Here is a 21,832-nt window from a genome sequence, read left to right as displayed (position 1 = left end):
ACTTGGCACGTGACTTGTTGCCTCCCCATCCTCTACGCTTAGGCTCTCAAAGGCCTCAGCTCAGAGGCTCTGCCCACTCTGGGGCCCACTGGCCTTGAAGACCGCAGCATTTCTGAAGCACATGGGGGTGAGCCTTGTGGGGGGGGCCCGGCTTCAAGGCTACTGGCGGCAGGAGGCTTGGGATTCAGGGCCCTCCACATCAATGCCTCCCTTTCTTTAGATCCAATGCCTGTGAGGGCTGGGACATGCTCCCTCCAAGAACAGCAATCATGGATGTTGAAGAAGTTTGCTCAGATAACTGAGACACCCCTCTTCCTGGGGGCGTGCATCTGCTTCCAAAAAGCCGGTAACAAGAGTAAAAGGAAACTTGCTAGACATCCCAGGAGAGGATGATTCCTGGGCTGGGGGAGAGGGTTCCATTCTCAAGTGGCAGGAAGGGACTTGGGCACATCTATCACCGTGGAGAGAGGAAAAGAGGCACCCCCAGTCCCTGCAATGCTCCCATGTAGGAGAGTCAAACCCAAAAAGTTCTTTCCATCAGATCTCTTCCTCTGCATCCCTCCCTTCTCACCAGGGCTGATCTGGTCCTCCCACATACTTTTCACTAGGGTCCAGTTGTGCCTTTGGGATTCCACAGCACAATCCCAGACACCTCAGTGGGCATCCCCAGAACTGGGACTTCAGCACTAGAGCAGATGAGTCATCAGAGACCTTCACTAGCCTTGGCAAAGGCACCTCCTACCCCCACTCCAACGTGGTACTTTGCCCACTTGGAGCAGCTGACCATACGCAGTGTGTGGATGTGGAGGTGGCTGGGCATGGAAGGGCTCTCCAGTACACGAGTTAAGGTATGAAAAAACAGAATTCCTCCAGTCAAACATCCTGATGCCTGAGATCCAACCAGAGCCTGGAAGCAGTGGTCCCACTGGTCCTGTTTGGCCCCCTGCAGCCTACCTGCTCCTTTGTGGGCAGAAAGCCACTGACAGCTGTTCAGGGCTTTTCTTACACCCGGGCTTCCTCCCACCTGTGCCCCTGGTGAGCCAGACCCAGAGGTCTGGCACTGAGGCTCAGTGGGGTTGTGCCAGGGATACAGGGCTAAGAGCCTGATTTGACCAGTCCTGGAACCAGAGACCAAAGCTGAAAGGAGGGAGGGAGGGACCCAGGTGGAAACTTGGAACTTTATTAAATACTCATTCACCCATTTGCCACCACCAACCAAAGCAGGAAAAAAAATTATCAAAATGGAATTTTAAAAAACCAAACCAAACAAATGAAACCCAATCCCCAGTATATACAGGGCTAACTCCCTGCCTCTCTGCCACAGAGAGGACAGGGGGCAACTGGGGGCGGGTGGGGCTGGGCACCTTTTCTCCAGCCACAGGCCCCTGAGCAATTCTGACTATGATGGCAGGAAATCCCTGCTGCCAAATGGCCAGGCATCTTGGCAGTCCTCCAGGGAGGTGGTTATTGCTGGGAGGAGCAGGGCTGAGCCTGCTCTGCCCCTACTGGGCTGAAAAGCTGTCTGCCCCTTCCCCTGGTGGGCAGTGACCAGTCAGAATAGAGGACCAGTCCCCACAGCAGTCCCAATTGCCACCTGAGAAGGGGAGTGGACTGAGGGCAGGAAGGTTGTTCTCTGGAGGAAGGAGGGTGGGCACCCAGCTGATTCTGAGGGGAGGATGCCCCAGTGCATCCTGGTGACCAGCTCGTCCTCTTTAGCTCCTGAGGATGACACACTCCCCCGATTCCAGCTGTTCGGTCTTCCTCTTGGGCAGGGCCCCTGGACCCTTCAGTGAGGCTGTTTTCCTGTCGCCTTCTCACCCCGGAGACCTATGTGGCCACCTTCTATGTGTCAGCCACAGCCCGGGCTCTTGGAAGCAAGGATGCCTGTGTGGCATGGCACCTCCTCCAACACGGTGTGGGACCCAGCTCCCTGGGACTCAGCAGCCGTTCTCGGGCTCTGTAGCCTCCAGGGTCACGGCCCCTTGCTGCATGGCAGCGGTGGCTACACTGATGGCCTCCTCTAAGGTCTGCTGCTCCTCCAGCTGTGGAGAAGGGGGTGGAGAAGGAAGGAGAGAATGAGACACTCCCCACTACAGTCTAGTGCTCGTCAGTATGTGGTCTACTTTTCTGAATCCCCTCCATCCACTCAGTGCCACATCCTGAGCAGTTAGTAGGGCCCCAATTAACAGGAAGTTCACTGACTAGAGTCCTAGCAGGCTAAGTGTGGCCAGGGAGCCACAGAATGGTCCATGGTCAGAGAGTTGGGCCTGATCACAGAAGGGAATGACTGGCTGGAGGGGACCTTAGTCATCATCTACTTTAGCCCCACTTGTTTTCCTGATGAAGAAACAGACACACGGAGAGATAAGGGGTTTAGACGACCACGTGTGTTGCCATCGAAATTATTCTAAAGGCCAGAGGGGGCTTCACCACTCTGCTTCAGTCAAGAAAGAGCCTGAGACAGGTGTGTGGATGCAGGCAGAAAGGGATTTGTCTTCTGAAATGAGCTCTTTTTGGGCCGAATGCCCTTCTCTTCAACATCTCTACCTCATTCATTTCCCTCCCATCCTTATTCCTTTCTCAGGGTATCGGACCTCTACACCCACCTGCACCGCAATGTGCGTTCCGTTGGCTGTGGCCAACAGTGCCACCTGTTGGTGATGAAGGGATGCTACACTAGAGTCTTCGGCCACCACAGCCCCAGAGGTAATGATTGTAACCTGAAATATAAAAGAAGGTTTTCCTAACCCACCTACATTACTCTCCCTCCCCCAATCCAAATAAAAATGTCTTAAGCAAGGTGGCTAGGAACAAGCCAGAAAGGGATGGATAAAACCACTATAGGTCAGATTAATTAGCACAGGGCTCAGAGCTTAGTGAGATGGTATTTTTCTCTTAGAGGCAACTTAATTTAGGGATTTTTGAATCATAGAAGGTTAGAGCTGTCAAAGGCCCAAAGATCATTTAATCCCCTCATTTGGAAATGGACTGGTCCATGGAAAAGTGACTTGCCCATGATAGCAAAGCCAAGCAAATTAGAAGTAGATCAAGATTTAGAAACTGTCTCATGACCCCCCGTGAAACTCTTTTCGAGAGGAGAGTTGCTGATGGCCCAGAGGAGCCGCGGGGGGAGTCTAGGTCCTGTAAAGAAGGCATGACTAAGTCAGCCTGCACCGTAACGCCCACCCCACACAAAGGAAGGACAAGAGAACAAGAAACCCCAAGCAAACCGCCTGGTCATACGGGCTGCGTCTGCGTGCCATCAGCGCTGACCATGGTGACCGTATGTGTGCCAGATGTGGCAAGGTCATCGTCCTCACTGGGTATGGTGAGGGTGGTGCTGCTGTGCTGGGTCACCATGCTGATAGCGCTCCCCAGGGCCTGCAGGTCTTCCGGGGACAGGCTGACCTGCCGATAGGAAGGAAGATGAGCTGGCAGTGCAGCGGAAGGTTGTGTGAAAGCCCCTAGGTGGACATACCTGCTCTCCCAGACAAGGGTAGCTCACCAATAAGCTAGCCAATTAGCTTCAAGTTATAGAGGTGTAGGGGGACAGGGACAAGCGAGTAAAACAGGTCTCAGGTTGCAAAAAGCTGGCCACTTCTATTTACCACCACTTTGCCTTGGGGCTCTGCTCCATGCAGTTTGGGGTCTCGACCCAATTTAATCCTCATGTCAACTCCAAAAGACAGAAGTGCACTTGACAGTGAGGGTGCTGACAAGGGTCATGTTATACTGCTGGCTAGAAACTCTAGCTTCCAGACCCCATGCCATGATCTGGCCCCCACATCAACATGCTTCTCTTGAGAAGGATATCCAAGTGTCTCACTCAGATGATCAGGACCTGTCAGCCTCCATGTAAAGGGGAAGCTAGTGACTGCACTCTAAAAGTTCCAGAGGTTGAGGTGAAAGCATGAGGAGAAGAGGCTGGCTTACAAGACTGGCTACCCTCAGCCTCAGCTCCCTGAGATCCACAAGGCTAAAAAGAGAAACTGAGTAGAGGTGGGGCTGTCAGAACTTCGGGACTCCCCAGAGAGAGAGAGAGAGAGAGAGAGAGAGAGAGAGAAACCAACCAGAGCGGCCCACTGCACTCCTTCCCCAGGGCCTGTACCTGCTGGGCACCATCCTGAGTGATCAGAGCCACCTGGGGGGCCCCGTCCTCCTCGGTCACCATGGCCACTTGAGCTGGGATGGCATCACCTTCTTCTTTCACCTCCGAAAGGTAAGCAATGCGTGGTCGTTTGGGTGGCAGGCTCTCCTCGGCTGCACACGCGGCTAGGAGAGGAAAGCCCAGGCTTACATCTGCCACCAGCTGGCCGCGGGAGGCCTGGCTTGTCCCCCCTCTCACCTCCTATCCACACCCCTCACCCTCGAGCTGCTGTTGCTCATAAAGGGCCTGCTCGCTCTCCTCCGTGGCCTCCAGCTCGCCGTGGGCGCTGCGCTTGTGCATGGCCAGGGTGGAGGTCTGCCGGTACGTCTTGCCGCAGGTGCTGCAGGTGTAGGGCTTGCAGTGTGTGTGCACCACATGGTGCTTATACAGGCTCGAGTACTCGGTGAAGCGCTTCCCGCAGCCTGGTACCGTGCAAACGTATGGCTTCTCCCCTGGGGACACTGAGCTGTGAGGGGGGTGGGAACTGGGGCTGGCAAGGGGAAAACTAAGGGGATGGGAGGGGGAAACAGGGCTGGTGGAGCGGGAGCCAGAGGGAGGGAGAGGGACTGACACCCAGGACTCTGAAAAGACACAGCTGGAGATAATGGCCAGTGGAACACAGAGGGGACAGAAGTGTGGGACCACTGAGCCCAGAGATGAGGTAGGGAGAAAATGGGGAGATGAGGGAAGGCTGGGTGAGTGAAGGCACTGGCAGGGGCCGCTGGGGGCTTGGAAAGTTGAAGGCTGTCAACAGAAGAGGCAGGAGATGGGGGTAACCGATGTTATCAGGTGCGATGGGAAAGTGAGGGGACACATGTGGCCGAGAGGTGACACAGAAGGCTGGATGAGGGATGTGACACTGGGGAGGGTGAGGATACACAGGAGTCATATGGACAGTGGAGGCGGTGAGGAGGTAGGGTGACATTTCACTCTGCTTTTCCCCCCTCACGACTGACCCTGGCCTTTCCCCAAGAGCTCAGGTGTGGGGAGCAGGCAGGGAGCTGAGAGAGCTAGCTGTATGTTGGACTTAACCAGGGAGGAACCGCTCACTTCAAGTGAGACCGTGGTTCTGGAGATATGGCCGGAACCACAGAACCCCCTCTCCCCGCCCATGGGCCAGCCTGGACTGGCCAGCAGAAGGGCTCTGGGCTAGGAGCCGAGACCATTTCTCAGGTCAGAAAGCCTGTGGTTGAGGGGGCTGGGGCCTCAGAGGGGGTGCTTCTCGCATGCCAGCTGGCCCACCTGTGTGGATGCGCACGTGATTCTTGTAGTTGGTGGCGCTGGTGAAGCCCCGGCCACAGTGGGGCTCGGGGCAGGTGTAGGGCCGCTCGCCTGTGTGGGTGCGCACATGTACCTTGCGGATATTTGATGTGGTGAAGGAGCGGCCACAGCCCTCAAAGGGGCATCGGAATGGGCGTTCACCTGTGGAAATGGGGTGGGTGAGGGGGACCGCTCAGGAAGGGAGGTTGTGCCAGAGTGAGGAGCTCCAGGTCCAAATGTGAACAGGGCAGGGCCCAGCCTACCAGTGTGGGTCCGGACGTGCTTCTGCAGGTCTCCTGAGGTCTTGAAGGCCTTGCTGCACAACTCCTCTGGGCACTTATATGGCTTCTCACCAGTGTGGGTGCGCACATGGCTCTTCAGCCCATATCCTGTCCACATGTGGGAGGGAGGGATGAGAAGAGGCTCTGTGGGGCCTCATCCCCCTCATTATCCTAATTCAGAGGTTCTCCACCTTAAGGTCTGCTCCAGCCCTCCTCAGGCACAAGAAGCCTATGTCGACCTCTCTCCCAATCCAGCCTGGGCACATAAGAGGGGCTAGAAAAGCCCATACTTTACTCTTCAGGGGAGCCAGTGCCAGTCTAGAACAAGGGTCTGAGAGCTACGGCTAAAGGTTTCAGAGGGGAAATGAAGGCCGGAGAGATGCAATGGACCAAATACCCCACAGCTGATGCAAGAGGCGGGGGTCTCTCTACCAAGCCCCCAGGCTCCTTTGGCTGGCCTGGCTTATGCTGCCTCTCACTTCCATAACCGGGTTTCTTCCAGAGACGGCACCCTACAAGACAGAGTGCTCTGACAGCAGTCTCTCTAGGAAGGCAGGAAATTCCCAAAGCGAATCTAGAACTCTCTCCTCAACGGGAAGCAGGCCACCTTTAGTCTTCTTCCAGGTAAGTTACCTGTGGCAAAAGCCTTTCCGCAGCTGGGGAAATCACACCTGTACGGACGGTCACCCGTGTGAGCTCTTTCATGCACCTGTGGGGACAAGCAACCATGGGATTCAGAGGGACGAGGGTAGGAATATGCTCTTTGGTTTTCTTTAGGGCTCAGAGCATCAGTACTGGCCACTACCTTTACTTTGCCTCTTTAGCTGAGAGGCCACCTCCTCCAGAGGGCACTCTCTGATTCTCTTCCTTCCTGCACATGTGTGTCACAGGCCCCTGGGCTGACATTTCTTTACACTCATACCTTCCTTCCAGTAGCCAGTGAGAAACTTGAGAGCAAGGACTTGTTCTAGTTAACACAGGAAGGTGAAATTACAGCCTGGGCGGGGCAGGGGGGAACAGCAAGGCTGAAAGCTGTGTGTGACAACCTTACCTTTAAGTGATGAGCAGTGGTGTAGAGACGCCCACAGCCCTTGTAGCCACAGCGGAATGCTCTGTCCCCAACCTGCTGTCCTTTGCCGTTATGGGGAGCCTGGCTGTCATGCAGAACCTGAGGAAAAAAATCTTGAGGTTCCTGTATGTATTCTCTCTCTTCAATGATGAAAGGGAAGAGGTAGGATATAGGGCCCAGCTGACAGCTCATAACCCAATAAATAGGGTTAAACCTGCCAGAGGGAGAAGGGCAACCTGGGATGATAGATCCAGACAGACAGGAAATACACAATGAAGCACCCTACAGAACAAACAGGGCTGGCATGTGAAGTCACCACCCATCTCTAATAGATAGAGGGAGGGCTAAATGTCACAGGGGCATGACAGCTATGGAAGAAAGGGCATCCCCTAGACAGCTAGGGTAAGGTGGCCTTTCAGGCCACCCCCGAGTGAGGCTGAGATTCAGCAGCCCCCACTTTTGGCCACACACACTTCAGAGGCCACAGCTCTGGACAGTGTTATCCTCTGATGGGAGGAGAGCCTTCCCTCCCAGTGGGAAACCTGTGCTCAGAACGGGCATTCACAAGGGGCCTGCTGTGGGGATGAACTCACCTGGGCTCACCAGAGTGAGGTGACCATAAGCAGCAAGCTGCAGAAGTGCCCAGGGCAGGCCAAGGCAGGGGCCTGCAGGTCCTCGCCAGAAGTCTAAGCTCTAACTATAGCCCCCAGCTGACGGGCAAGTCCTTCTCTGTCATGTCTACTGGGAACATTGCTAAAGCCACCTGCTTCACACCAGCCTCGGGCCTCAGGGAGCCCTCACTGCTCTTCTGCTTTCCTGGGCCAGATCCTGTAGGGACTGTCCCTTAGTATTTGTTTCTGGGACACTTTGGCCTTCCCGGGAGCACCGAAACAGAACTCTGGAAGTTATGGGGAGTAGGGAGCAGATGGGTGAGGCCAAATTCATGGCAAGGTCTGTCTAGTCAGCTCCAGGTCTGGAGGTCAAGCAGCTGACAAAATTTCATGGACACTTAAGCAGCTGGTGAGTGGTGGGGGAGTGTCACAGGCAGCCAGGCCTACTTGGCGGGCTAACCCACTCAGGTGTTTGGATTTCCCATGTCTCACTTGCTCTCAAGGGAATCAAGGAACTTCAGGGTTGGAAGTGACCTCTGAAGTCATCTAGCTCTATCTCATCCTCCCAGAGGAACGAGCTGAGGCCTAGGAGTGGAATGACTTGCTCAAGGTTAGACTAGGCAGAGGCAGAGCCAGCATGGATCTCAGGGCTCATGACTCAAAGCCCAGTTGTCTTTCGAACAGCAGCAAGTCTCAAATATGGCTTCTAAAATACACCACAGGGAACAGTGGCAGGAGTGGGCGTAGCCCTAAGTGGTCTGCTCTAAACTTTTGTGCTTCATTTTGAAAAGACAAGAGAATTTCTTCTCCTTTAACACAGCCACATAGTTTTATTATAAAAACAACTCACCCCAGTCTTTGGGTAACACTAGTGCTCCAGGAAGCCCCACTGTGTCCACCCTGAGGCTCTACAGCTCATCCTAGTGAGGCTGCACTCCAGTTTGGCATGCTCAGAGATCTCTGTGCCCTCTTCCCCCATGGGCAGGACCCTAGCTCCCACGGAGAGAGCGCTGACTGTTGACACTGGGAGAGCCAAGATCCTTTTCCCTCACAGCTAAGCTACTGTGTGGGCCTTGTGTTCCAGGAAGCTCAGGTGCTCTGTTGCACCTGCCCTTGTCGTTGCCTACTGAGGTTATTTTTCCAAATGGCTACGTGAGTTGCAGAAAAGAAATAAATACCAGAACATCTGACCTCAGTGGCCTGGAAAACTATTAAAAGTCACTGGCAAGGGCATTCTCAGTACAGAGGATTATTACAACAGCAAAAGTGAAGCTGGGTCTAAATTGCCACTCTACAGATGGCACCATTTCTTACAGCCGCCTTCCCTCTGCAGAAGCATCATAAGCCAGGGCAAGTGTCAACAGCTGTTGGTGGCCCCATGTTATGCACACCCTGGATGGTGATGTGAGAGATGAGTCGGGGAGGCAGCGTGGAGGGACAAAGGGGGTAGTTCAGGCCACGCCCAAGCACAGGATGGCCCTCGTCCCCTAGGGTGGTGGCAGTTTTGGCCAAGGGAGCTGATGGGCAGCATCAGGCTTTGTGAGCTCACCTTGCTGGCATACTGCTCCAGGGCCACCACTGTGTCTGCGCTGAAGCCCTCATCGTCCTCTGCGGCCAGGTCCTCCAAGCCCACCTCTGTCTGCACGGCCAGGATGGCGCTGTCTGACGGCACAGCCACGGGGTGATGAATGTAGGCAGTGGAGCCGTCTTCCAGCTGGACGGCCTCCAGGGCACTGGGGTCATAGCCCTCTGCAGGGAACACGCGGTTAGCCCAGATGCTGCACAAGGGCAAGAGATACAGCTGGGACCCTGGCTTTAAGGTAACGAGAGGTACATATATCAAGGAAGGTTTCAGCATCTCCTGGTCCTTCACCTTGGTGATTCACTCTGGCTGGACCTCCTTCTGGGGCCACCTCTCCTGAGGACAAGGTCTCCTATGGGGCACTGACTGGGAACTCACAAGCTCCATGAGCACCTGAGGGGACCATCATCATCTTGGCCTAGATGACCCTAAGAACCTCCTAACATCACCTCCTCTAATTCCCTCCAGGCAGCACAGCATCCAGAGGGATCTCTGCAGGACACATATGAGATCGTGTTATCAGATGGTTCAACCACTTCCCACTGGTCTCAGGATAAAGACCAACAATAAAGCCCTTATCTTGACACTCAAGGCCCAGTGCACTGGCCCCCGCCTCTCTCATCTTACCCACCCCCCTCCTCTACCTTCTGGCCTTCAGCAGTTCCTTCAAACATGACATTCTTCCTCCTCCCATCTCTGAGCCTCACACGCTGTTCCTTCCTTCTCTTGGGAGTACAGAACCCTCCCTGCCATCCCTCTTCCCCCAGCTAAGTCTACCCTTTAGCTCTCAGCCCAAGCATCACTTCCTCAGAGAAGCCCTCCCTGAGCTGGATCTCCACTTGGGATGATCTGTTCATTGGTAACAGCATGTCTCACTTCTGTTTCCTACACTAGACTCTAGAAAAGCAGGGACTGTGTCTGCCTTTGTCCTCTCTTGTACACTCCACACCTAGCACAATGCCTGGCATGCAGTACTTGCTCAAGAAACTACTTGTAGAAGGAATAAACCGTTATTCCTCATTACCTTAGAGGCTTCAGTCTTTTTTTTTTTTTTTTTAATATTTATTTTTGAGACAGAGCGAGAGACAGAGTGCAAGTGGCAGAGGGACAGACAGAGGGAGACACAGAATCTGAAGTGGGCTCCAGACCCCAAGCTGTCAGCACAGAGCCTGATGCGGGGCTCGAACTCACCAACAGTGAGATCATGACCTGAGCCGAAGTTGGACGCTTAACCGACTGAGCCACTCAGGCGCCCCAGAGACTTCAGTCTTAAATGTCAGTTAAGTTTTTATTCTTGGTCTTGGATCATGTCCTTGGGTCCTGTTTAAAGCCCTAAGACTTTGTGGCTGTGCTAGAGCTAAAGCTGCCATTGAGGCCCATGCTATTGAGCCCCAAGGCTCAGTTTCCCAGAGGCAGAAACAGCCGCTGATATAGTCTGGACCAGGGAAGGTAAGCGAGACCAGGGAGGGTAGGCGAGACAGCCAATCCAGGTGAGTTTAGGACTATAGCTCCCATGTCTATGCCCCGACCTCTGCCAATTATGCCTCCCTTCCTTCCTGCCACTCACGGTGACTGTGACCCCACCTTTGGGTGTGCGGTGTATGTAGGCCATGCTGCCATCTTCCAGCTGCACAGGTTGTCCATCCTCAAAGGAAAGAGGTTCTGTAATGAGAGCAATGCTTGCCTTTCTCTGGAGCTTGGTGCCTGGGAAGGGTCCCTCAGTGGGGGCTGCCTGGCCTCCCTCCATCTGGCAGAGGTGCCTTGGCGTGCTCTCACCTTTCTGCACCGTCACTTGGTGAATGTATGCAGTGGTCCCATCCTCGAGCTGGATCACCTGCCCTTCAAGCAGCTTCTCTCCTGTGAAGGTGGAAATGGAGAGAAGCAGATGAGGCCCCAAAGAGGTGGGAGGGACACCTGCCTGCTTCTAGAAGAGGCCTGCTTGAGGCATAGTCTGCCTGTCTAAGCACAGGTAACATGTCCCCTGCTCCCTGCTTCCCTGGGCCTGGGCCCCAGAGGTACTACACGTGAAGACATCTCACCACGAGGAACCTAACAGCTTCCAACAGAATCCTTTCTTCTCACTCAAGGAGGAGCAACTTCATTTATTATTCTATCCATGCCCGGTGAAGTGGGGACTTCCAACCTAGTAGTAAGTTTCTGAGACTGATCTAGAGAACAAAGAATGCCCTGAAAAATACATTCCTCGTCTGCCACTGTGGCACCATGCCCAGAACTAGACCTTCTAATAAGGCAGTATAGCTTAGTGGTTAAAAGCAAGAGGATTTGGGGGCGCCTGGATGGCTCAGTCAGTCAAGCATCCGACTCTTGGTTTCGGCTCAGGTCATGATCTCCTGGTTCGTGGGTTCGAGCCCCAAGTAGGGCTCTGCACTGATAATGCGTGCTTACCTGCATGCACTCTCTTTCTCAAAATAAAGAAAGAAATAAAAAAAAAGAAAGAAAAAAGAAAAAAGAAAAAAAGCAAATGGCTCTGGAACAGCTTTGCCTCTTAACAGCTTAATAGCTGTGTGTTCTTAGTTTATTTAACCTCTCTGTGCCTTAGTTTCCTTCTCTTCAAATGAGGATTAAAAACTGTGTCTTCACTGGGTTGCTGTGAGGGTTAAATGAGTTAATGAGTAGAAGACAGTGACAGGAACATGGTCAGCCCTCAGTAAGTCTGTTTTTATCATCATAAACCCAATCTGCATTTTTGAAGAAATAGAAAATAAAGCAACAGGGAGCTTATGTGTGAATGCAGCTGTCATGCTACTGCGTATCCTCTAGGTCTTATTCCATTGCTGCTGTGGGGAATGTCTCCTTCATTCACCTCTGACATTTTTTCTTCTTTTCTCAAGTAGGCTTCGCACCCAGTGCGGAGCCCAATGTAGGGCTTGAACTCACCACCCTGAGAACAAGAGTTGGACGAGTAACTGACTGAGCCACCCAGGCGCCCTGACCTCTGACATTTTCCTTTCAATTTTCTTATAAAAAGAAAAACAAACCCGACTCACCTAAGGCAACCAGCAAGCAGTATAGAATGTAACAAGACTCCAGAGTTCCTGAGATATTTCCCATCTGTTATCTCAGATGCTTACTGGGGAGCACCTCTAAGAGCAACGGACTCTTCTGTTTAGAAGTAGAATTAGGCCTCTCCTCACGTCCAGTGAATTTCCAAGGGGACGAGGGGGAAAGAGTGAGAAAGGGAGGAAGGGAGAGGGAAGAGTTCATGCCAAGTGGTTTGCTTATTCCTTTCTTCCCGAGCTTCAGGTTTAGGAATTTGAGTTCTTATGATGTGGGAAAAGGACCAGGCAGCTGCTTCTGGCCCAACTCTCTGCTGCCTCCCCCGTCAGAAGAATCCCCAAAGTTGCCTCCACACTGAGTCTTCTTGGGTCTGTAACCAATAGTTCTACAAGCCAGCCAAAGGCAGGTAAGGCAGAGACAAAGGTAAGAAGTAGGAGAAAGGCAGTTAGGGTGAGGGAGTAGGATCCCCCACTTCCCTCCCACCAGGAAGCCATGGGCTTCCCCGCATCTAACACTTTATCTGTTGTGGCAAGGGCACCACACTTGGGGTTCTGAGAGCATTAGCAGAACTTCTGCTAGTACAGTGGCTATTGCTTCAAGGCAGGAGACAAAAGGTTGAGGTGAGTTATCGGAGAAAAGGTTTCAACCTAGAATCACCTCTCATACCAGAGACAACAATGGGGAGAGCCAGGGGCAGGGAGAGCAGTTCACATCCCACCTCATATCCCATTATGGAGAGGTGACCAGATGTTCCTGTTTGCCTGGAACGGTTTCAGCGCATTTTTATTCATAGCACACTCTTCCACCCTCAAAAGTGTTGGGCCTGAATAACACGTTTTGTGCCTATCCTAATTACAGATAAGTCTCATAAAATTTCAGGGCTTCCTGCTGCCTAAGCTGGACTCAGAAGGAGCTGCCTGCCAACAAAGATGAAAGCACCCTGGTCAGGAGCTTCAGAGGAGCTCACCAGGGAGAGAGATGCCTTTCAGAACAGTGTGGTTCCAGCTCCAGAAGGCCAGCGCGACCCTCAGGAGTGTGCAACCTGTTGTGTGTGAGTCTGCGTACACACACGTGCACACATTGCAGCACCGTGCAGGAGCCAGAGAACAGGGATGGGAGAAAGCTATAAATGGGGACATGGGGGAGGCAAAGAGACCCAGACATAAGAAAAGAGGGTGGCTTTTTCAGGCCAAGTGCAGCCACTTGCTTTTTATTCATTCACTCGACCATTAATTCACAGCAGAAGACCAAGTCACGAGAAATAACTGGGTCTGTGCAGCAGCCACAGCCATGTCTATACTTCCTAAGTTCTTCCATCCCACTGAGACTGTAGCGGAGGGGCAACATCTGTGATGGGAAGTCTGCAAACACACAGTTTTGGGCTTCAAAAGTATTCCAGGCACACCTGGGTAGCTCAGTCCGTTGAACATCCGACTTCGGCTCAGGTCATGATTTCATGGGTCGTGGGTTCAAGCCCCACATTGGGCTCTGCACTGACAGCACGGAGCCTGCCTTGGGATTCTCTCTCTTCTTTCTCTGCCCCTCCCCGACTTGTGCTTTCTCTCCCTCTCCAAATAAATAAATAAACTCTAAACAAACAAACAAAAAAAGGTATTACAGGAGCACCTGGGTGGCTCAGTTGGTTAAGTGTCCAACTTTGGCTCAGGTCATGATCTCAGTTCGTGAGTTCGGGCCCCGCATCAAACTCTCTGCTGTGAGCACAGAGCCTGCTTCAGATCCTCTGTCCCCACCTCTCTGCCCTTTTTCTGCTTGTGCTCTCTTTAAAAAATAAACATTAAAAAAAAAAGTATTCTAGACAAGTTCCACTCTCCAGAAAACAAAGCCAACCAGACCCACACATCATAGACAGTTCTTGACAAACAACCTTTCCAGAAGGCAACCCTTCCCCCCATATTGTCATATGGAAAGAGCTTGCTGATGAGATTAAGGGGCCTCTTTTTCGTCATCAGGAAGCAGACAATTTAAAATAAAATTAACAAACAATTTATCTGTACACTTGGAAATTAAAACACACTTTCACAATGTATTGAAACGAAGGAGGGTGATGTTGTAATGACAGTCCTTCATGAGGATGTTCACAGAGTCTAAATTTATTTTGAGAGAGAGTGCGCTCTCATGCGCGAGACCAAGTGGGGGAGGGGCACAGAGAGAGGGAGACAATCCCAAGCAGACTCCTTACTGTCAGTACAGAGCCAACGTGGGGCTCGAAATCACAAACCATGAGATCATGACCTGAGCTGAAGTCAAGAGTTGGATGCTTAACTGACTGGCCACCCAGGCGTCCCCCCAACCAATCACAGAGTCTAGAAGAGGCAAAATAAAGGGTAGGAACAAGGCAATGTTTGCCCAGTGCTGTCCAAGGCAGGCCATCTGGTGGGCCTGAGAATGCAGGTGGGAAAGGAGGCTGTCATGACTGTGCATAGGCCCTGCCCTTCAATGACAGTCAGTTCTCACTCCATGTCCACCTTGATTTTCAGTTCCTTGAGAATTGAATTTCAGGTGAATCCAAAAATCAGATAAACAATAAAGTCTTTTTTTTTTAGTGTTTAGTGTTATTATTTTACTATTTTTAAATATTTATTTATTTTTGAGACAGAGAGAGAGCAAGCATGCGCAAACAGGGGAGGGGGACAGAGGATCCAGAGCGGGCTCTGCACTGATAGCAGAGAGCCTGATATGGGGCTCAAACTCACAAACCACATGGCCTGAGCTGAAGTTGGATGCTTAGTCAATTGAGTCACCCAGGTGCCCCTATTTTACTATTTTTAGTATTCTGTCCCATGTTTACAAATATCCATCCCATTCAGTATTTGGCACATACTTGTACTACCAAATTATTCATTGTTTATCTGTAATTCAAATTTTTTATTTAAAAAAAAAATTTTTTTTTTCAACGTTTTTTATTTATTTTTGGACAGAGAGAGACAGAGCATGAATGGGGGAGGGGCAGAGAGAGAGGGAGACACAGAATTGGAAACAGGCTCCAGGCTCCGAGCCATCAGCCCAGAGCCTGACGCGGGGCTCGAACTCACGGACCGCGAGATCGTGACCTGGCTGAAGTCGGACGCTTAACCGACTGCGCCACCCAGGCGCCCCTCAAATTTTTTATTTTATTTTTAAAATATTTTTATTTATTTTTGAGAGAGAGAGGGAGAGAAAGAGTGTGAGTGGGGGAGGAGCAGAGAGAGAGGGAGACACAGAATCTGAAGCAGGCTCCAGGCTCTGAACTGTCCGCACAGAGTCCCACACGGGGCTCGAACTCAGTGACCCACGAGATCGTGACCTGAGCCAAAGTCAGAGGCTCAATGACCGAGCCACCCAGGCTCCCGTTTATCTGCAACTCAAATTCAATGGTATACCCCGTATTTTTATTCCTGGAAACCTGAGTGGGGCCTGAGGCATGAGATCTATAACTGGGTGTCCCCCTCTGTGCCTAACCTTGCTTGAAATAAAATAAACTGCTTCTAGAAAGTACTGAGAAACTGGACAGGGAATTATTTGAAGAGCAGGAAGTTATAACCACCACTGTGTTCATTCGTTTCCACAGGTTTTATGAACTACTCTTCACATGTAAGGAATCCTGCCTTCCAGAGGTCTTGGTTGCTGCAGCTGGGCTAGTCTGATTTTCTAGGCTGGCCTGCCTGGATGGCACTTTATTTTAAAGCGTTCCCTTTTTGCCAATTACCTCAAGAAATTCTCATGCAGAGTAAGTTGTGGCATGCAGGTGGGAGGACAGAGTGGGGGTAAGACTCTTAGAAGGGGACACTCCTCTCCAGAGGCTGGGGGAAAGGGCAGGATTCTGAGGTACCTGGAAATACTCACCTTTGACAGCTTGCTGGACATAGGCTGTCGTCCCATCACTGAGGGTCACCGTCTGCAGCCCCAAGCTCTCCATGGCAAACTGCTACTTGTATACTCAGACATGAAGTTGGCTTCTGGCCAGCACCAAGAGCCACAGCTGAGGTCAGAGATTTCCTTCTGGGTCACAAGTCTGAGAAAATGGACAGTCAAATTATGAGTTGTATACCTTCCTCCTGCTACAAGGATCTACAAGGAAAGAGTGGATGAGGCCAGCCAAGAAGAAAAAGAGATGAATTCTTCCAAGTATACAACCGTGTTGGTTTTTTATGAAGAAGGTTCAAAACATACCTATTTAAGAATTCTTAAAGTTGAGCACACGACAGAAGCACACCAAACTGTTTGTAAAACCCACTTTTTTTTTTCCTTTCTGAAGTTTACTTATTTATTTTGAGAGAGGGAAAGAGTGAATGGGGGAGGGGCAGAGAGCAAGGAGAGAGCAAGAATCCTAAGCAGGATCTGCACCAGTAGTGCAGAGCCCAAAGTGGGGCTTGAACTCACGAACTGTGAGATCATGACCTGAGCCAAAGTCAGACACTTAACTGACTGAGTCACCCAGGTCCAATCAAAACCCATCTTTAAATTCACTCTCCTCAGAAGGAAGCCCCGTTGAAGGCAGGCTGCCAACCCCAAGCTGCTGATTCTCTCTACACATTCTGACATCTCTCCCACGCTCAGATCTATCCATCCACTGGCCTTGCTGGCCATCATCAATGAATATCTCACGGGCATCACTAACAGAATGAGTCCCCAACAGAACTCACAATGGGCTCCCCAGTACTGTTCCCCTTCCAGTAGTCCCTATGCCTGGACTGACATCTCTGCCCACCCAAAATCGGTGGGGTCATCCTTGATTCTTCCTTTTCCCTCAAAAATCTCGATACACCACTATCTGACACCATACACAAAAATTAACTCAAAATGGATTAAAGACTTGAATGCAAGACGTGAAACCATAAAACTCCTAGAAGAAAACATAGGTCATAAGCTCCTTGACATGGTCTTGGTTCTAATTTTTTTGGGTCTGACACCCAAAGCAAAGGCAACAAAAGTGAAAATAAATAAGTGGGACTGTATCAAACTAAAAAGTGTCTGCACAGCAGAGGAAATCATCAACAAAATGAAAAGGCAACCTACCGAATGGGTGAAAATATCTGCAAATCATATATCCAATAAGGGGTTAATATCCAAAATAAAGAACTTATATAAGTCAACACCAAGAAACCAAACAATCTGATTAAAAAAGGGCAGGACCTGAATAAACATTTTTCCAAAGAACACATCCAAGATGGACAACAGGTACATAAAAAGATGCTCAACATCCCTAATCACCAAAGAATTGCAAATCAAAGCCATAATGAGATCTCACTTCATACCTGTCATAATGGCTATTATCAAAAGACGCAAAATAACAAGCTTTGGGAAGGATGCGGAGAAAACGGAACCCTTGTGCACTGTTGGTGGGAGTGGAAATTGGTATAAAGTGGAAAACAGTATGGAGCTTCCTCAAAAAATTAAAAATAAAACTACCATATGATCCAGCAATTCCACTTCTGGATTTTTATCCAAAGAAAATAAAAACACTAACTTCAAAAAAAATAAAAGCATCGAGCATTATTTACAATAGCCAAGACATGGAAAATACTTAAGTGTCTATGGATGGATGAATGGATAAAGAAAATGTGGAGCATATATAAAATGGGATATTATTTAGCCATAAAAAAAGGAAATCTTGCCACCTGTGATAACATGGATGGACCTAGATGGTATTATGCTAAGTGAAGTAAGTCAAAGACAAATACCATATGAGCTAACTCAGAAGTGTCTTTAAAAAAAAAAGACTCCAAACACCCAAACTCATAGATACAGAGAACAGATTGGTGGTTGCCAGAGGCAAGGGTCAGGGGTGGGCAAAATGGATAAAGAGAGTCAAAAGGTACAAATTTCCAGTTATAAAATAAGCAAATCACGGGGATGTAATGTATAGCATGATTGACCATAGTTAATAACAATACTGTGTTGCGTATTTGGCAGTTGCTAAGAGAATAAATCTTAAAAGTTCTAAACACAAGAAAGAAAGTCTGCAATTATATATGGTGAGGGATATTAACTAAACTAACTGTGGTGATAATTTCACAATATATACAAATATTAAGTCACTATGTTCTACAACCCAAAACTTAGTATAATGTTGTATGTCAATTACACCTCAATTAAAAACAATTTTAAAAAACTTAAGAAGTGGGGCACCTGGGTGGCGCAGTCGGTTAAGCGTCCGACTTCAGCCAGGTCACGATCTCGCGGTCCATGGGTTCGAGCCCCGCGTCGGGCTCTGGGCTGATGGCTCGGAGCCTGGAGCCTGTTTCCGATTCTGTGTCTCCCTCTCTCTCTGCCCCTCCCCCGTTCATGCTCTGTCTCTCTCTGTCCCAAAAATAAATTAAAAACGTTGAAAAAAAAAAAACAAAACTTAAGAAGTATATGTACCTATTTCAGGTGAGTATCACCTCTCACATCTTGACCATTGTTAAGAGCCTCCTAAAGTATGTCCTCAAATAAACTCTTGCCTGTTTCCTATTCACTTTGTAATACTGTGTCAGAGTGCCCTTAAGAAAAAGTACAGGGGCATCTGGATGGCTCAGTCCATTAAGCATCCTACTCTTGATTTCAGCTCAGGTCATGATCTCATGGTTTGTGACTTCCAGCTCCACCTCAGGCTCTGTGCTGACAGTGCGGAGCCTGCTAGGGATTCTCTCTCCCTCTCTCTCAAAATAAATAAACTTAAAAAGAAAAAAAAAAAATTCAAGTCTACATCCGCTACTTCCTTGATCAAACTCTTGGGTAGCTTGCTATGGTCCTTGGACTCCACCTTGTCAGCATGGCTCCCAGCCATGATAAATCCCTGCAGCCCTGGGCACTACCTCTTCCTGGTACTCACACTAGAGTCGCCTACTTCGGTACTTATCACTACCTCTTTAACATTTGTTGCCCACACAAGACTTTGGGCCCCAGCCTGGTTTTTGGTTCACTGTGGGCTCTCCACAAATCCTTGTGGAGTGACTCACCGGGTCCTTTTGTGCAGGGAGGGACGTGCTATAGCGTCCTGCTGGCAGGACTTCCTTTGTACTGGCATACAGCCTACTTGAGCCAGAGCCCAGACTTATGAAGCCTTGTTCTAGGTTTAGCAGTGAAGATTCTTATTGCCACCCATCCACAGAAACCCCCTGGACTTGGGGTATGGACTGCCTACTTGATTCTCACTGATTTCAATTAGTGCTGCCCAAACTGTTTTCACATCAGGGCACCCAGAGAGAAGGATATTTGTATATGGCGGATGCTGCTACTCGAAGCCAGGAGCAACCAGCTGGGGTTCTGGCAGGCCCAAGGCTGAGCGGGTCAACATTTTTACATGACTATAGCCTACTTGTGACACACCTGTTGGGATGTTCTCCTTTAGACTTGGTATCCCCACTATCCATAAACATTTACTGAATGGGCCAAGGTACTACTAGCAGTAATAGTGAACAGTGCTGTAGAGCTAACTGTGTACTAGGCATTTTATATATAGTAACTCATTTAATCCTCACAACGATCCTGTAATTAAATAGTATTATCCTCACTTCATAGTTGAGGGAATTGAAGCCTAAGACACTAAGTAACTTGGCTCAAGGTTGCACAGGTAGTAAGTATGAGAAGAGGATTTTGAATCCAGGCTATCTAGCTCCAGAGTATGCTGTCATATACTTTACTCTGTAGCCTAGTACAGAGGTTTTTAGACGGGCGTTTTTAGGTCTGGCGACCTGAAAACACTTTTTTGGCATGTGAGCTTGTGCATTTTTCTGAAAAGAAGGGAGTTTAAGATTGTCATGATAGTCTTACAGGGATTAAAGGTAAAGCACCACTGGTCTAGATGGGAATTCTGACATCTGACCCATATTATCTGGTCTACTAGGTTCCTGGCAGTGACCCCAACCTTGCCCAGAGCCTTGATAACCACAAGCTCCGGTCCTGGCCTCTCTTGGTCTGCTCCATGACCCTCGACCTTCAGAGTCTTAAGCAGGGAGAGAAATTCTTTTGGTACCCTGCTTCTGTTAACAGCATTGTCAGAAAAAGGATGTATATGAGACCTAGGTCTGGAAACAAAGCAGATTGTGGGTTGAAAAAGGATTACAAAATGGCCTCAAATCTTTATGGCTGGCTCCTGTGGCTGCTGCTGCAATAGGTGGTTTAATTCAGCACATCTGTACTCTATTGAGACATTCTGAGGAAAACCTGTGGCATGGTTAAGAACGCAGGTTCTGGAGTCAGACAGCCTGGGCTCTAACCCAGGTTCTACCTCTTTGAAGCTGTGTACCCTTGGGCAAGTAACTGAACCTCTATGAGCTTCAGATTCCACTTGTAAAAAAATGGGGATAATAATAGCACCTTCACAGATTGCTGTAAGGATTAAATAAGGTCACATATGTCAGCATTTAGCACAGTGCTGCCACATAAGAAGTACCCAAGAAAAACTGGCTCTGCGGAGGGGATGGAAGAAAAACCTAAAGAGAAATGCTTTTGAAGCAATGGGTATTCTTAAACGTAGCCAAATAGTGGAAAGAGCCCTGTACTAGGAATCTGCAGAAATGGTTTCTAATCTCAATTCTTTTTTTTTTTTTGAGAGGGAGAGAGTGCACGGGCACACGAGCAGGGGAGGGGCAGAGAGGGAGAAAGAGAGAATCCCAAGCAGGCTCTGAGCTGAGAGCACAGAGCCCGATGCGGGGTTTGAACTCACGAACCATGAGATCATGATCTGAGCTGAAATCAGGAGTCAGATGTTTAACTGGATTGAGCCACCTAGGTGCCCCTATATTAATTCTTTCAAAATCTTAAAAATAACCCTACACAGAAACAGGTACATTATTTCCATTTTATGGATGCAGTGACCGAGGCTTAGAAGTAATTTATTCCAAGGTCCCACAGCTAGAAAGTGCGGAAGCCAGGATTCAAAGCCAGACTGGCCGGCCTCAGAGTCCATACCTCTCAATATCTGGTGCATTTCTTCCTTCTGCTAATATAGTGTGACACAATGTCAGCACTCAAAACACTTGACTATTGATTGTTTAACTTTCATCTCACCCACTGTAACTTAGACCCAGTCCTCCTGGACCTGACCACAATGGAAAAAGGGAATAGCTGGTAGCCACATTTCCCAAAATAACGCTTCTTAGACTCAAAGAAAACAAATCTCCACTCTTTTACATGTTCTCATGTGCAGGCTAAATATTCAATTTTCCTCCTTAAGCCCATAATATAAACCTTTAAAACAGTCAACTCTTGCTCTGTAACTTTTCCTGATCTCTGATGCTGCCTTGCAACAGACCCTGACTGCGGGTGGTGAGAAGGTGTTTTGTGGCTGCCAGGCATATACAAGTGTCTGATTGCCATTTTCCTCCCTTGCCTTTGTGAATCGATGCTCTACTCTGAATCCTTCCGTGCCAGTACTGAACTAACAACAATGATACTGGAAGGGCCAAAGAGAGGCTTGTCACTGTCTCAGGATGGCTGTGACTGAGCATTTCCTGCCTGCACTTGACATTTCAGATTCATAACTCCTGTGGCCTTTTGAGAAAGGATGGAGGGGGAGCAGGGGCAGCTGCTCTGTTTTCTCCTTGTAGGGTATAAGGTTTGCCAGCCCCCCAGTGACCTAAGCTGGGTACTAGGGAGAGACAGACTGGGGGCTGGGGGAGGGGTGGATAATAGCCATGATAAAGGGTAGAAATGAAAAGGAAGTACTCCTGGGGTGCCTGGGTGGCTCAGTTGGTTAAGTGCCTGACTCTTGGTTTCAGCTCAGGTCTTGATCTCAGGTTTGTGAATTCGAGCCCAGCACTGTCAGCACAGAGCCTGCTTGGGATTCTCTCTCCCTCTGTTTTGCCCCTTCCCACTTCTCTATCTCAAAATAAATGAACTTAAAAATGTTTAAAAGAAAAGGAAGTATTTTGGACTCTA

At 49.6% G+C, this 21,832-nt stretch overlaps 1 protein-coding gene and 1 long non-coding RNA gene across 5 annotated transcripts in view; one reads left to right on the top strand and one right to left on the bottom strand.

Annotated features, from left to right (window-relative positions):
* Positions 1–1,159: 1,159 nt before the first annotated feature.
* The window catches only part of ZNF76 (zinc finger protein 76), a 33,528-nt gene continuing 12,855 nt past the window's right edge, over positions 1,160–21,832 (bottom strand). For 3 of the 4 annotated variants that reach the window (XM_058733669.1, XM_058733670.1, XM_058733671.1), the window contains 13 exons: positions 15,812–15,980; positions 10,727–10,807; positions 10,535–10,612; positions 8,918–9,117; positions 6,740–6,856; positions 6,322–6,397; positions 5,671–5,796; positions 5,390–5,569; positions 4,366–4,599; positions 4,109–4,272; positions 3,244–3,408; positions 2,607–2,720; positions 1,160–2,042 (listed from right to left, as the gene is read on the bottom strand). In XM_058733669.1, coding sequence (XP_058589652.1) covers positions 1,938–2,042; positions 2,607–2,720; positions 3,244–3,408; positions 4,109–4,272; positions 4,366–4,599; positions 5,390–5,569; positions 5,671–5,796; positions 6,322–6,397; positions 6,740–6,856; positions 8,918–9,117; positions 10,535–10,612; positions 10,727–10,807; positions 15,812–15,884 — 1,713 coding nt within the window. In that variant the 5' untranslated portion in view covers positions 15,885–15,980 and the 3' untranslated portion in view covers positions 1,160–1,937. Of the gene's footprint in view, positions 2,043–2,606; positions 2,721–3,230; positions 3,409–4,108; positions 4,273–4,365; positions 4,600–5,389; positions 5,570–5,670; positions 5,797–6,321; positions 6,398–6,739; positions 6,857–8,917; positions 9,118–10,534; positions 10,613–10,726; positions 10,808–15,811; positions 15,981–21,832 lie in introns of those variants that run through there. The other variant, XM_058733672.1, reaches the window with a different exon arrangement.
* Positions 9,101–9,536, top strand: LOC131514087 (uncharacterized). Its single transcript, XR_009262926.1, has 2 exons — positions 9,101–9,188; positions 9,419–9,536. It is a non-coding gene; the product is annotated as an uncharacterized LOC131514087 (long non-coding RNA).

Source organism: Neofelis nebulosa, chromosome 6 (assembly GCF_028018385.1).
Source record: "Neofelis nebulosa isolate mNeoNeb1 chromosome 6, mNeoNeb1.pri, whole genome shotgun sequence".
Classification (NCBI taxonomy): Eukaryota; Metazoa; Chordata; class Mammalia; order Carnivora; family Felidae; genus Neofelis; species Neofelis nebulosa.
Note: the sequence above shows the minus strand (reverse complement) of the source record. Positions and strands in the feature narration are given on the sequence as shown.